This window comes from Sorex fumeus, unplaced genomic scaffold (genome assembly GCF_029834395.1).
Source record: "Sorex fumeus unplaced genomic scaffold, SorFum_2.1 ptg000155l, whole genome shotgun sequence".
Lineage (NCBI taxonomy): Eukaryota > Metazoa > Chordata > Mammalia > Eulipotyphla > Soricidae > Sorex > Sorex fumeus.
The window spans coordinates 144253-160077 of NW_026606212.1; the positions used below are offsets into that span (position 1 = coordinate 144253).

The following is a 15825-nucleotide window of genomic DNA, read 5'->3' on the forward strand; positions in this document are numbered from 1 at the left end:
CCCATCTTGGTATTTCTCATTGCCGGCCCCTCCCTGCCTGCAGCACAAGCCCCTACCCAGCCCTGCAGAGATTTCAGCCCTTTCAGCCTCTAAGGGGTGCTTGGGCCAAGTCCGCCTTCCAGCATGGCCTCCTGCTGGCCACGGGCATGGACTCTCATGGTAGTGATATCGGTGGGCCCCAAGGGTGACTTAGTGAAGCGGGGAGGAGAAAGACGGTCACTTTCTCCCCACCCGCCTGTGCCACCCGGGACCCAGGGTTACTGGGTACTTGTCTCGCCTCACAGAAAGGAATTTCAGGAGTAGACAAGCAGTGAAACAAATAGATTTTATTTGGAGGATTTTTGGAGAGGGAGAGAAAGGGATAAGCAGATAAGCGGGGGAATGAGAGTAAGAGAGAGAGTAACGCGTCCAGAGAGAACGCGGGCTTCTCCGAGGGTGGAGAGAGCCCCTCCACACATCCCAGCATTCGACACGAAAGCATGAAAGTACACATCTCAAGAGGGGAGATGCGGGCGACACATGTGCTCAGGCACCACATGTGCTCAGCCACGTGGACGTACCGCACATGGGCTCAGGCAGCATGTGCGCACCCTGCCTTTCTTCCAGGTGGCCTTTATAGGGTTCTCCAGCCTGTCACCACGTGGAGCTTCTTCCCGGGTAAAAGTCTGTTGCTAAGGAGATTACCAGGGAGGTCCAAAAAGAGGAATTTCATGGGGAGGCCCATGTCCTGAGGGTCTGTGGATGGTCTTATCAGGCCTTTGCTTTCTGTATCCACAGGTGGATCCTTCCTAGAATTCTTCTTCCATGAAACTGTGTTTCATTGCAAAGGGCCTTTCCCTGTCTACTTGCCCACATCAGTAGCCCTGACCCTGGGGAAGGACAAGAGAGTGAGTTCTGGGCCAAGCCAAGCGAGCTGCATTTCTCACCAAGGAGCCCTGAGAAATGCCCTTTTCCTCCTATAGGATTGTGGTGACAGGGAAGCGCCCTCCCAGACCCCCCCCCCCCCCCGGCTTGGAGAAAGTTCTCTGTTGGCCAAGTTGGAAGGGCTGTGGGATTTGTAGACAGGACTGACAGACATAACAGAAGGACCCAGAGACCCCCGGGAGTTCCTCTCAGGACTCAGGACTCCTTAGCTGGCATTCCAGAAACAAACGGAATCAATTCCTAGGACACAGCAGGGGATAGATGACCCACTTGTTCGCATCAAGATGTAACAAACGTCAAGTTCTGGTGACTGCTGTCTAGTGGATTAGAGGTTCTTCAATTTAAATTTCATATTGAAACACCTCAGACTTTTAAAGTCACAGACAAGAAACTACAAGAAAGTAAATCTTGGGGGCCAGAGTGATAGTACAGTGGGAAGGGCATTTGCCTTGCACACGGCCTACGTGAGTTCAATCTCCAGGATCCCATAGGGTCACTGTCATTGTCACTGTCCTCCCGTTGTTCATCGATTAGCTCGAGCGGGCCAAAAAAAAAAAAAGATAACATTTTCTTCCCTCCCTCGCCTCCCTTTCCCTTTCTTCCCTGTTTCCACCCTCCCTCCTTCCTATCCTTAGCCTTCCTCCTCCCTTGCTTACTTCCTTCTTCCTCAACAAGCCATGGTCTGGGCTCTGGGGTCCTCCCGCCCAGCAGTAGTGGGTCTTTTCAGCTTGTGGACCGATCTCAGGCTCGCCCAGCGACTCCCCACGGGGTGAGCGGCGCCCAGTGGGGCCCGGAACCACTGTGGCAGGTTTGTGTGGCGTTTCGTGCTGTGCTCTGCCACTGAGGCCAACCCCTCCCTGGCTCCCCCAGCGTGGCTCAACGAGGTTTCTCCCTCCAGGCTGTGCAGACAGCGGAAGATGCCAGGCAGCTCATGGAGCAAATGACCCAAGAGAAGACAGAGACCCTGGCCTCCCTGGAGGACGCCAGGAACACCAATGCGAAGTTGCAGAGTGAGGTTGTTGATGGTGGTGACCAGGGCTGTGTAGGCCTGGCCTCAGCCTTGAGAGAAACCATATCCTGGGCCAGAGCGATAGCACAGCAGGGAGGGCGTTTGACTCACACACGGCAGACCCAGGTTCAATCCCCGGCATCCCATATGATCCCCTGAGCACTGCCAGGTGTAATTCCTTGAGTGCAGAGCTAGAAGGAATCCCTGTGCATTGCTGGGTGTGACCCTAAAAGAAAAGAAAGAAAAACCATATCCTTAGTCACTCAGCGATTACACTCAGGGCTTGGGAGGGGCATTCTTCATTCCGAGTCCTCTTTGTCTCTGTCAGGAGCCTCTAGTGTCCGTTCTTTTTCGGTCTTTTAAGCCACCACCAACAGTGCTCAGGGTCTGCTTCCTACAGACGGGGCTTCCTGCACGGGTGCGCTGCAGGACGCCCCTGAGCCGCGTGTCTCCGGCCCTTTGCTATTCAAACTTGCGTCTTCACGTCTGATTTGTGTCCCCATCCATGCCACTGGAAAACAGAAGCATTTGACCAGGTTTCTTTTCTCTTGGTCTCGAAGTCGGATCCCTTAAAGAAAACAACTTGAAGAATGTGGAAGAGCTGAAGAAATCGAAAGAGCGTCTGACTGTAGAGAATCAAGAGATGGAAGAATTCAAGAAAGAAATGTAAGTTTATGTCCTATGAGAGAAATTGCTTAATTAAATCACTTCAGTGTGGACCGGAGCCATAGTCCAGCCGGTAGGGCGTTTGCCTTGCAAGTGGCTGACCCAGGTTCAATCCCTGGCATCCCATGTGGTCCCCCGAGCACCCCCAGGATGGATTCCTGATTGCAGAGCCAGGAGTAACCCCTGAGCATCGCTGGGTGTGACCCAAAAAAGAGAAAAAAACACTTTATTTTAGGCAGCAAAAGTGAAAGCAATTGCTGCGTTTTTTTTGTTTTTTTGGGGGGGGGACACACCCAGTAGTGCTCAGGGACCATTCCTGGCCGGCTCGGGGACCATATGGGGTGCCAGGGGTCCAACGCGCGTTTGCAGCCTGCAAGGCAAGCACCCTGCCTGCCCTACTGCCACTCCAGCTCCAATGCTGCTTTTTAAAAATATATATGGGAGGTTCGTAAAGTGGAATGGACAGTTCCCATCCCCCCACACCTGTGGGGGCGCTGGCAGCCTTCCCCGTGGGCGTTCAGGAGCAGAGCTCCGTGCGAAGTAGAGACACGAATGTGGCTGAGGGGATGACTGGTGGCCTTGGGGACCCAAAGATCCTTCTGGAACTGCAAGTGGATCGGGAGTCACTGTGTGGCTCCCACGGGAGACTGAGCAGTCTCCCCAAAGCAGGCACCGCCTGCAACCAGGTTTGCTGGTGACCATTTGCTAAGTGAAAGCTGCCCATTTGTCAGGAGATGGAGATAGGGAGAGAGAAAGGGAGGGAGGGAGATTTTTCATCCATAATTAAAATTAAATCTCCCAGCTCCTAAATGACTAATTAGCTCAGGCCTGAAATACCTCCCCCCCATCACTAAATAAATAGCTCTGAAACATGCCTCATTTAATCATTGAGAGCATTTTGATGTGGATTTGACCCCCTAAATCTTCATGGGGTCACCCTAGTGTGCAAAGTATGGGGGATGGGAATTAACAAATCAAGAGAACTGAAAGGGGCCGAACGAACGCCACCACCCATTAGACTCTGCAGGTTAAAAATAGTTGTGTTCAGGCATGACAGATGGATCCAGCCCTCGGTGACTGGATCGGCACACAGTCAGCGTGACAGCTCGCATGGGGTTCAGCCAACACAGACAGTCTCACCGTCACCGCAACCTTTTATGGCATAAACCAGAAATGCAACCCTCATATGAAGTATTTGTAACATCCTTGTAAGAACAGTAGTTTGGGAGGAGTGGGGCCAAGACACACTACAGTGAGTAAGGCACTTGCCTTGCGTGCGGCCACCCTGGGCCTGACCCCTAGCACAGCTGTGTGTATGCCACTCCCACCCCCAATAGTTTGGGATGTGTATTTTGAAATAACCAATAATGGGAGGCTGATTGAATTTATTTACACTGTTCACATTGGATCTGCGTGCATTGGCCTTGCAGGGTCTCTCTTTTAAATCATTGTTTTATTTTACTTTTTTTTTGGGGGGGGGGCTACACTTGGCTGTGCTCAGGGCTTACTCCTGGCTCTGCGCTCAGGTTTCACTCCTGGTGGGGTTGAGGGGGGGTCCTCTCTGGTGCCGGGGATGGAACCCAGGTCTGCTGTGTGCAAGGCCAACACCCTCCCCGCTGTGCTCTGGCCCAGGCTCCTGGAGGTACTTTTCCCGACTCCACCCTGGCACCCACCTGCTGGGGAGTGAGCTGACAGCCTTTCCTTCAGGCGTTTCACCTGAGTCAGGTGCAGTCTGGCCAGTGGACAGACAGTGGCAAATAGGACAGTTTATTTTTGCCGAAAGAAAAAAAATTCTCCTGGGGTGCAGAATATCCCCATTTTCAGCATGGAGCGTTCCTGAGCTCCACAGACCCAGACAGGCCCAGCGCCAGCCCCCGCCCCGGCCCCTCTCGAGCAGTAGGAATGCTCTCCAGGCGGGGTGCACGAGTGAAGGGTGTCACTCGCTTAAAAAGGCGTCACGCTGTGGGCCGTGTGGGACGCAGCGGCCCAACCCCGCCTGCTGATATGATGGATGCCATCAGGCATGTGACCGCATCGGTTTCTGCTGGCTGGGCTGCCTATTTCCATGGTAACGCTGGCTGCGCTGTCCTTGCAGAGAAATCTACTCGGTTGCTTAAGGATTGTTTTACCTAGGCCGCAAAGCTAGGAGGCCAGGGCTACCGTCTCCCTTCTTCTTTTTAAGTTAAGAAATACTCAAATTTGGGGCTGGAGCGATAGTACAGTACAGGGGAAAGTGTGTGCCATGCATGCGGCCAACCCGGGTTCCATCCTTGCCACCCCACATGGTCCCCCAAGCATCACGGCGAGTGACCCCTGAGTGCAGAGCCAGGAGGAGGAAGCCTGGTGCATCACCTGGAGTGGCCCTCAAGAAAAAGAACAAACTAACCCTCAGATTCACTCCTCTTTAAAGTGCCCCTCCCCCTCCCCAAGACCCTGAGCTGCAGAAACAACCTTCACCCCTTCACCCCATTGGCTTTGCCGTGGGGCCCCAGGACAAGAGTTTGACACAAATGGGCTTAATTTATTGGAAAAGAGCCTCTGTTTGCAGCAATGGGGGAAGTGCGAGACATTCCTGAGTTTGTTCCCGGCACCTTGGGGTCAGGGAACATGGACCGTGGGGGTGGGAGTACCGATAACCCCGCCCACCGCCCCACGTGGTTTGATGTCTGGCATTGCAATCTACAAATTCATCTGCTCTTGAAACAGCCCCTGCGCTAAAACACTGCCAAGCAAAGCCTTTGGACAATTGTACTGGAAGAGCAGAGGAAAGGAGAGTCAGCACAACGGATGCCTAAGACGGGAATAAAAGTCTAAACGTGGGGCAGAACCCATGGCACTGCGGGGAGGGCCCAGCCTTGCCTGAGGCTGACCTGGGCTCAATCCCCGGCGTCCCATGTGGTCCCTAAGCACTGGCAGGAGTAAGCCCTGAGCACAACTAGGTAGGACCCATAAACAGAAGCAAAAAAAATTCGTAAGTCAAACATTATTTAGCAATACAGACTTTTGAACCCAGTGGCAGCAGTAGAATCTGCAGTCTTATTACTTCAGTAAGAAGACCGTACGACCAACCAAAAAAGCGACGACCAAAAATTCTGCAGTGACCAGATCTGGAAGGGGAAGAAAATAACCACTTTTCTGTCACAAATTTTTCTTTCTTTTTTTTTTAATGACATGCTAGGGGCTGGAATGATAGTACAACGTACAACGGCTAGGGCGTTTGCACATTCAATCCCCAGCATCCCATATGGTCCCCCATGCACCAGCAGGAGTAGTTCCTGAGTGCAGAGCCAGGCGTAACCCCTGAGCTTCGCCGGGTGTGACCCAAAAAGCCAAAATAAAATAAAATAAAAAAATGAGTAACGTGCTAGTGTTATTTTAATTAAAAACTACATATTCCCTTGCATGTGAAAACATTGTTGTTGTTGTTGTTTTTCACTTTCATCACTCTATGGGGCTGGAGTGATATCACAGCGGGAAGGCTCTTGCCTTGCTTTTTGTCTGACTCAGGTGTGATTCCCGCACTCCGTATGGTCTCCCGAGCACCGCCAGGAGCGCTCTCTGAGCACAGAGCCAGGAGTAAGCCCCGAACACCGCCAAATGTGCCACCAAACAAAAAGAACTATCTTGTTACAGATTCGTTTTCTGCATTTACTGTTACGACTCAGGAGAACAAAAACTTCAACCAGAGTACCAGGAGAAAAAGACATAGTTCCACAGGATGGAAAACATCTTGAACTGAGGTGGAGCAGAGAAGCCCAGAATTTGAACTTGCTGCAGAAATGCAAACGAAAGTCAGAATGAAAAGGACAAATAGGGGAGCTGCAGGATAGAACAGCAGGCAGGGAACTTGCCTTGTTGGAGGCCAACCCAGGGTCCATCCCTGATCCCCGGCATCCAGGTGGATCCTCCCCTCGCCAGGAGTGATCCTTGAGCACAACGCCAGGAGTAAGCCCCTCACATCACCAGGTGTGGCCCCAAAACAAAAGAAAAGAAAGAGGCAGATGGGCCTAAGCATATCTGAGCTTTGCTCTGAAGTCTGGGGCCGCAGGGAGCACAGGCTTTGCAGGAGGCAGAGTTCCCTCCCTCCACCCAGCCCCCAGCAAGGAGCCAGGAGCATCCCCAAGGCCAGCCCACTGCCAGGCTGCTGAAGATGGAGGACACAAGGAAGGGAAATGCTTTTCCCATGAATTCTACTGTGCTGTAATTACTGTGACACAGCGCACCCGCCACCCCACCCCACTGTGAGTTCTGGTTGCGGGGAGACCCCCTCCTCTGTACTCTTGAGTGACGGTTGTCGGGGTCTGTTGCACGTCCATGGTTGCCGCCCGTCTCAGCTCCTTCCATCTGCTCATCCTCCCAGCCCCCCAGAGCTGGTCCCAAATGGTCGGTTCATCCCTGGTGCTATTTGCAGGAGACAGCTCCCAAGTTGGGGGCACACAGACACCAGAGTCCCATCCTCCCCTGCGCTCCCCACAGCGCACATCCCCCCAGAATCATGACTGGTGCCCTGGCTTGAGGAGGCAACCGTCCATCAGAAGGCGAAGCAGTTTTTTGTTTCATTTTGGTTTGGTTTTTAAAGACACTCGTCTTGGCATGCAACTTAGTGCTGGAGCGGTAGCACAGCGGGGTAGGGCGTTTGCTTTGCACGTGGCCGACCCGGGTTCGATTCCCAACATCCCATATGGTCACCTGAGCAACACCAGGAGTAATTCCTGAGTGCAGAGCCAGGAGTAACCCCTGTGCATCGCTGGGCGTGACCCCCGGTTAAAATAAATACATAAATAAATTTTAAAAAATAAATGGCCCAGTTAACCACTTGTCCGTTTCCCTCTGCTGCCTCATCACCTCTGTTCCCCTTGCCCCCCTATGTCCCAGGAATGTTTATGCAGCCATCCATGGAAAGTCACTCCTTCAGGGGCCGTGGAAGTCGTAGAACTGGTACTATCTTGTCTTGTACACAGCTGAGCTGGGTTCAATCCCTGGCACCCCATGTGGTACCCTGAGCCCAGAGCCAGGGTAAACCCTGAACATGGCCAGGTGTACTCACATCCATCCCAAAGAAAAAAAAGTTCAGTGAATCAAAGGAACAAATGATGACTTTATTTTTTTTTTGTGGGAGTAAAAAATTTTAAAACTATTAACAAATTTTAAAACAAATATTGAACTGATTTGAACCAGCAAGTCTGACACGAACATCCACAGCTGTCCTGGACCCCAGACTTTAATGAGATCCCCCACTTCACATGCACCTCTGTCTCTCTCCAAATATGCATCCCAGGAGCCACACTTCTGTCCCCTCTCATGTCCTTTCCAGACTGTGGCATTGCCCAGTCTTGACTGGCTGTCCGTCCCCGCCCTGTGCTCCCCCACACAGGTCCTTTTGTGGTGTAAATGCTCACACACACACACACAGCCACACACGCACCCGTTGGGTTGTATCTGTTGTGTCTTCGCTCCTTCCCTGTCTTGCCGCCCTCTCTCCCCAGGCCAGGTCCTCCATCTCCTCTGCCAGCCAGACCGGAGGAGAATCTGGCCGAGGGTGTGAGGCCACATGCTCCGTGTGCCCCGAGCTCTCATCCTCTACTGGAAACCCATGTTCATCTTTCTGTTCTGGCCTTTTGCGAATTGCCATTTTGTTTAAGAGCAACTCACTTTGGTCCTCTCCAGAGTCTGGATGAAAATCATTCTCTGTTGGATTAGTCGTAACAATCTTTGCCCCGTTCTGGCCCAGAAAGGTTTCAAAAACACATTCTCCAAACTTGCTGAAAGTTGCTGAAATGAGTGAGAACCAATGGATACTCCCAGCATAAAGCCGCTCTGCATGACATTCATATAATTGCTTTGCATGTGTGTGTGTTTTAATTGTTGTCATAGCTTGGTAATAATTTATTCAAGATATCGCACTTCAACCTGGGATTAGCTGTTTAAAAGAATTCTTTTGGGGGGTTGGGGGTGCAACCAGTCCTTCTTTTCTTTCTTCTTTGTGTTCTCCATCTCCCAAAGTTATTAACTTGTTTCTTTAAATTCACATGGACACAGTGATATGCAGGTTCTGGCATGTACACACAGGCAAACTTTTTCTCCCTCACAGTCAGTAAAATTTCACTAAAATTTTGCACATGTAAAAGCCTGGGCCCCTCCCCCCACAATAGTCCTAGGAGCCGTTGAGCGTCCATTCTAGGGCAGTTGTGCACTGGCCTCTCTCTGGGTTGATTTCTGGCATTTTGAACACTTTGGTCTTTTAGAGAATCCGAGTTCATAAGAGACTCCGATGAAGAGAAAGCTTCCCTACAGAAATTCATCAGTATTATCAGTGCTTTGCTCAGGGAGAGGGACGCAGAGCTGGAGAAGCTGAGAAATGGGGGTCGAGTCCCGGCCCCGCCCACGTGGACCCGAGCCACGCCCATCTCCGCCCGGGCCACGCCTACATGGGGCCGAGCCACGCCCATCTCTCTGAACCACGCCCACATTGGCCTGAGCCATGCCCACTCCGGCTTGAGCCACTCCCATGTCAGCCCAGGCCACGCCCACATGGGGGTCCCAGCCACGGCCACGTGGGCCTAAGCCACACCCCTGTGTTGCAGGTCTCCTTGCTCAGGGGAGAAAATGCCTCTGCCAAGTCCTTGCATTCAGTTGTTCAGTCCCTGGAATCTGACAAGGTGAAGCTGGAGCTCAAGGTCAAAATCTTGGAGCTTCAACTCAAAGAGAACAAAAGGCAGCTCGAGAGCTGGGCAGGTAAAATGCTACCGCTGAGGGGTGCCTGCTCTCCGCCCTCCCCCACACCTCCGGGGGCACCAGCCCCCCTGCCCCGCCGCCCCTCCCCCAGCTGGCTGCACAGGAGGGTGAACTTGGGCACCTGCCTGGAGCATGGGCTCGAGGTAGCGTCCCTGGGTCCGCAACACTGGCGCCAAAATAAGAGCCCAGAACAAGGCGAAAAGGCACTTTGGGGATGGGGGTTAGTTTGGTTTTGGGGTCACACCTTGCGGTGCTCAGAATTTACTGCTGGCTCTGCTCAGGGATCACCCTGCTCAGGGGACATTCAGGGGACCAGAGATCTAACCCCCTACCTCCTGAACTGTTGCTGCCCCAAAAAGGCACATTTTCAAAGACCTACACTCACTCTTTTTGTTTTCAACTGAAAGGTAATTCTGATTCTCAAGCAGATGAGGACGAAAGGGCCCAGGAGAATTAGGTAATATTTCTTTGCTGTGTTGCTTCCATGTTATGTTTTATTTTTGTTGTTAGTTTGGGGACCACACCCCGTGGTGCTCAGGACTTACCCCTGGCTCTACACTCAGGAATCACTCCTGGTACGGCTTGGGGAACCATGTGGGGTGCCGGGGATCCAACCCAGGTCAGTGGGGTACAAAGCAAATACCTATACTATTTTTCTGGCCCTTGTTGGGTTTTGTTGTTGTTGTTTTTGTTGTTTCAAAGGGTTGTTCACATTATTTGATTACATTCAATATTTCAACACCAATCCCACCACTATTACACCTTCTCACCACGCTTATTTCAAATTTCCCCACCACCATTCAAGCCTGCCTGCCAGAGGCAGATACTAGATCATTTATTTTCTATTGCCTATTATGAATATCATGAGAGGTCTTCTGGAATTCTAAAATTGTAAATGGTTAGGGTCCAGAGACATCTCTGTAGGGAGCTAATCTATTTTGAGATTCCTTTGGGCGGCTCAGGATCAAGGCTGTTGATGGCCTGAGATGGTGCCCGGAGGCAGATCTGGGGCGTGTCAGCCAGGACCCCAAGTGGGCGGTGAGAGGGTGGCCCTTGTGTTTTCATGACGCTTCACTTTTGACTAAGACATTCAGCATTTAAAACATGAGCCAGTCCAGGCCTCCTTGGGAACCAGCGCCCGGGATGGGCCCGAAGAATAGCCCAACGGGGCTGCCGAGTTAAGGGCCGGGGCGCAGCCCCCCTCCCCGCGCCTCGGGGCAGAGGGTGGGGGGCGGGGGCTCCCGCTCCATCTGCTCATTCCCACGCGCTCTCCCTGGCCGGCCGAGTGACCCCCGCGTGCCTGGGGCGAGCGGGCGCGGGCGGGCGAGCCCCCCAGCTTCAGCCCCGAGGAGGGGTGGGGGGTGGCCGCCCCGACTTTTCCTGATTTCAGGACACTTCGCCCTCGCCCTCCAGCTCCCAGGTGGAGCTCCGAGTTCCAAACCTTGGCGCCCCGAGAGGGAGCCACCCCCCACTGCTCTGGGAGAGGGAACTTTGACCCAGTGGCTGCCGGGGTGGGGAGTGGGGGCTTTGGACCCTCCTGGAGAAATTGCAGAAAGCCCAGATTCCCGCAACACCGCCCTCCCCACCCCTGCCACCCCCCTTCGCTCCCCACCCGCAGTCCCTGCTCCGAGAAGACCAGAAAGGATTTTTCTGGGTTCTTGTCGGGAAACCAGCGGTCCCTCTTGGTGCCCGCTCGCGGGGCCTCGCGGGGGCTCAGCGTGGCCCTTTGTGCAAGTGCAGGCGGGGCAGCGCGAGGATGCGCAGGGCTGACCTGTGCCACGTGGGGACAGAGCTCAGCCCTGAGGGAGCCCGCGAGCTGGCGGGCCGCGAGCTGAGTGTCGCGAGCGCCGCCTGGTGCCCGGCCCGCTGCAACATTGTTTCCCTTTGGCCGGCTCGCTCCCGCCCGCGTGCAAGCGCGCCTCCGTGCAGAGCCCTGCCCGGGTCTCCGAGGGCGCAGAGGGTGCGCCCCCCTCTCTCGGGCTCTTTCAGACTGTTTTCCTTTCTCCCGCAGTTTGGTGTTTTTTTGTTGTTTTGTTTTCTTGTTTTGTTTTTCTTCGGCTTTTGTCGCCTCTTCCCCTGCCCACCCCACTCTTCTCATCTCTCTCTCTTTGTATTGCGGACCGGGGCACACCTGGAGCGCAGGTACTGCTCCTGGCTCCGCTCACTACGGACCCCTGGCGGTGATGGGGGGAACTACTGCGGTGCCGGGGTGGAACCTGCCTCCCCCGCCCCATGCAAACCCCAGGGGGCCGACCCTCCCAGCCCTCACTTATTTCCTTGAAGTTCCTTTCATTGGATGCACCATTGCAAAGCTGTTCAAGATCCGGTTTCAGTCGCACCATGTTCCCGCCCCCTATCCCTCCACCAGCGTATGTTTCCCACCCAGTTCCCTCCCGCCACCCCTCCACCCTGCCTTAGAGGCAGGCACCTTTCTTCTTTCTCTCTCCTTTGGGGCGTGATGGTTTGCAATTCGGGCACAGAGAGGTCATCGTGTTCTGTTCCTTACGGGATTTTCAGCACTCAGATCTTACCCAGTGATCGTTTCTTACTGTCACTGTCCTTATGATCCCTTCTCTCTCCCAACTGCCTTCTCCCCCGCGCTTGGGGCAGGCCTCCAACCACGGGCCAATCAATAAATTGTTGTTTCTTATGGAGACATTGAGTCCTTGTAAAATGTTGTGATAGGTTCAGCCTCCTGTGTTTGTTTTGTTAACCGAGATTGGTTCCTTCTCCAATCTGGTGTGCTACTACTGGTTTATCAGTGTTTTAGAGTTTGAGATGTCAGAAAGTTAAGTCTTTTTGTCGGGAAGGTACTACTGGAGTTGATGTTTTGTCTGGGTGGCAGCTTTGGAGTGTGGATGTCCAAAAGCTGCTGGGGCTTCTGGAAGTACAAGGACATGGGGGAGGGGGAGGTAGCCCATCCCAACTCTGAAAAAGTCTGGAGATTTCAGTCACGAATCCTGTATACCTGAGTTTGCATCCATTTAATTTCTCCACGGGGTCCATCCCGCGAAGATGGAGTCTTGCCCATGGGGGCCGTGGCAGCAATTTCGGACCGTGGGAGTGCGTGGCAGTGGGGGGCTGTTTGGGCAGGCACTGCTCAGCCCTCATTTCTTTTCTCTCAATGACCTACACGAGTACTTCTGAAGTTGTGGCTTTTATAGCAAACAAGCTTTGTCTCTGTTCAGGGTGAAGTATGAACTAATGCAGTCCCTCTGATATTTTATCCTGTTTTTCCATGTCCTCGGTTTAGGCTCTGATTTGGCAAAAATGCCATCACTCTTGGTAATAAGTCTCCTGTCTGTGTCCCCACCGCCGCTGCCGTGGCACCAGGAGAAAAATCAGCTGCCTGAGTCCCGGATTCCGTGGGCTTGTGTGTTTGCTGTGTCTGAGAACATCTTGTGCCTGGAACCGGAGTCGCGTCCCAGGCCAGCCGCGGTGCCCGTGGTGAGCTCTGCCAGAGGCCTCGTTTCAGCAGTGTGACACTTCTGGGTGTGAGCGAAGGCCCATGCCGGAGTCAGCGTGTGCTTTGCGGTTCTCTGTCTCCTGAGTGGTTTCGAGGGAAAAGGGACTTTTTCCAGTGTGTCCTGTTACTGCTTTGTGATGGTGTAACTCCTCCCCTCCCCATCGCCTCCCACCGTGTCTCCGTGTGAGTCCAGCTGGCACCACCAGCATCAGCCTCGCAGCCAGAACACGTAACTGCCTGATTGCGTGCTCCCAGGCGCAGCTTGGACTCGGAGGTCCAGAGGTTCATCCTGCCCGCGCGAAGCGTTTGTCTGTGGATGACAATGCAAACATGGGGGCCCGAGAGCTAGGAGAGCAGCTGGTAGGGCACTCGCCTTGCCTGAGGCTGATGGGGCTTTGATCCCTGGCCTGGCATAGGGTCCTGAAGGCCTCCAGGAGTGACCCCTGAGTGCAGTCAGGAACAAGTTTTGAGCACAGCCTGGTGAGGCCCAGAAAAAAAAAGAGGAAAGAAGGAAACTGTTCCACCGACATGGGGTTCAAGTTTACTCTTTGGGGTTCTGGGGCCACTGGAGCCGTTCCCCACATGAGTCTACCACTTGAGCCCATCTCTCGACTGCACTTTTGCTTTTCATAGTTAAAAGAGTTGAATTGTGAATCTACTTTGCCCTCACCACCCAAAGTAAGAATTTTGACCGGAAGAATGACTTTGTGCTCCTGAGTCTGTTTTATACTAAAGGGCTGGAGTTCTGTTTCTCGGCACGGTTATTGGTACGAACTTCACCATCTTTTGATGTCTCTGGGGTGTAGGGTCGGGATGGAACCCAGCGCCCCCCCCCACAACACGCATACACACGGAGGCACCTGATATGTTGGGCTCCATCACCAACCCACACTTTGCCACTTCTGAACCCTCCTGAGGTGTGTGAAAGTCTCAGAACAGAGTGAAGACGAGGGTCAGAGCCAGTCAACGTCAGCATGAAGGCGAAGGCAGTGTGTCCGAGTGTCTGAGGATCCAGTTTCGGGTCAGAGGTTGCTGATTTCAGGCCTGTCCTTTCTCACCGATAGAGCGGGTGTAAAGGGGTGATGGAAGAGCCCGTTTGGCAGGTTGGCTGGGTGGCATCGAGAGATCGGGCCTGGTCTTGACAGAGACTCTCCAGACTTGGTCCCCGGGCCTCTAAGCACGGCCACCCCCCAATCCCTCGCAAAATAAAACGCAAATCAGACAGATTGTTTTTTTATTTGAACATTAAATATTGACCAGTATCTCAGCATCTTCTTTTCCTCTTTAAAATGCATTTATGGGGGCTGGAGTGATAGCACAGCGGGTAGGGCTTTTGCCTTGCACACAGCCGACCCGAGTTCGATTCCCAGCATCCCATATGGTTCCCTGAGCACCACCAGGAGTAATTCCTGAGTGCAGAGCCAGGAGTAATCCCTGTGCATCGCCAGGTCTGACCCAAAAAGCAATAAATAAATAAATAAATAAATAAAATGCATTTATGTTTAAGTTTATGCATTTAGGAATAAAATGGGGGCTTTTTTTGTTTGTTTGCTCATAGGAGTTTTCGTTGCAATGAGTATTAAATAGATTCACCTCATTCTTTTTCTTTTTAAAGTTTTATTAGTGAAACACCATGAGGTACGATTGTGGACTTACAAGTTTTTGTGCTTGGATTTCAGTTATACAATGATCAAGTACCCATCCCTCCACCAGTGCCCATTCTCCGTCACTAATGATCCCAGTAACCCTCCCACCCCCCCAATCCCCCCCACCTCATCCCCCCCATCCCATCTCTGTGGTAGGACATTCCCTTTTGTTCTCTCTCTCGTTTTGGATGTTGTGGTTTTCAAAAGAGGAATTGAGTTCACCACCGTGTTCGGTCTATAGTCTACTTTCAGTATGCATCTCACAACCCAAGTGGATCCTCCAAACACTCGATTCACTTCATTCTTGAATCCTCGCCCTTTTGGTCTGGGATACTGGACTTAAGGATGAGGTGTGTCCTTTCAGCATCTGCTTCTGAAACCTTGGGCATTTCGTGCACATTCCATGCATCTGTGTATTTCTAGAGGGAAGATTTTTGGTTTCACAGTTTCAGAAGAAAAGCTATTTGGACATTCCCAATAAAATTATTTCTGCTCAAAAAAAAATAAACCATTAGCCATTTCTTTTTGTTTCTTTATGTTTGTGCCACACCTGGTGATGTCTTAGGGCTTATTCATGGCTCTGCACTCACGAATCACTCCTGACAGTGCTCGGGCAGACTACATGGAATGTCAGGGATTGAAGCCAGATTGGCCAAAGCAAATGCCCTACCAGCTGCACTATTGCTCTGGACCTGTAAACCATTTTCTTAAAAGCGTTTATCTTGGGCTAAAGAGATAGTCCAGTGAGTAGGGTACTTACCTTGCATGTGGCTGATCTGGGTTCAATGGCAGGAATCCCATCCAGTCATCAGTGCCCTGGCAGGAGCAATCTCTAAGTGCAGAGGCAGGAGTAAACCCTAAGAAGCACTGGGTTGGGGGTATGGTGTCACCAGCAGGTCAGTCTGTACCTGTGAGGCGAGTGCATCAGCAGACTTCCAGGTATCCCCAACTTGCTGCCGTGCGTTTGGCCAGGCCCCAAAAACTTGGGGCAGAGTTGACCAAGAAAGTAAACAGGCAAAAGTTAGGTATGTGGGAGATACACCCACAAACCACCTCCAGTTCAGCTATATAATTGGAGACATGGCCTCTCTGGTTCCTGATTGAACTGCTTAACGGCCATGATCCCAGAGACTCAGAAACAAATCTCGAAACCCAACGGCTTTTGGCAGAAATGTGTCCAGTCCCTGCAGTAAGTTAGAGGCGCTGGGCCACCCCAGGTGGGAATAGATTTTGTGCCTTGGCCTGTTCTCCCTGGAAGCCCGCTGGCCGCCATCCTCCAGAGGCCACTGGACAGTCAGGTTTGGGCCCACAGTTACGAGACACGTAAGGCCTCACGGGATGGGGGTGGAGCTGGCCCTTTCCTCCCCAACAAGACCCCA

At 52.6% G+C, this 15825-nt stretch overlaps 1 protein-coding gene across 1 annotated transcript in view; it reads left to right on the forward strand.

The window, feature by feature from the left end:
* Window positions 1–9445, forward strand: part of LOC130016460 (CAP-Gly domain-containing linker protein 1-like) — a 33638-nt gene extending 24193 nt beyond the window's left edge. The window contains 5 exon segments of the mRNA XM_056107174.1: window positions 1823–1949; window positions 2494–2599; window positions 8086–8140; window positions 9184–9334; window positions 9426–9445. Of these exon segments, the coding sequence (XP_055963149.1) occupies window positions 1823–1949; window positions 2494–2599; window positions 8086–8140; window positions 9184–9334; window positions 9426–9445 (459 nt within the window).
* The last annotated feature ends 6380 nt before the right edge of the window (window positions 9446–15825 follow it).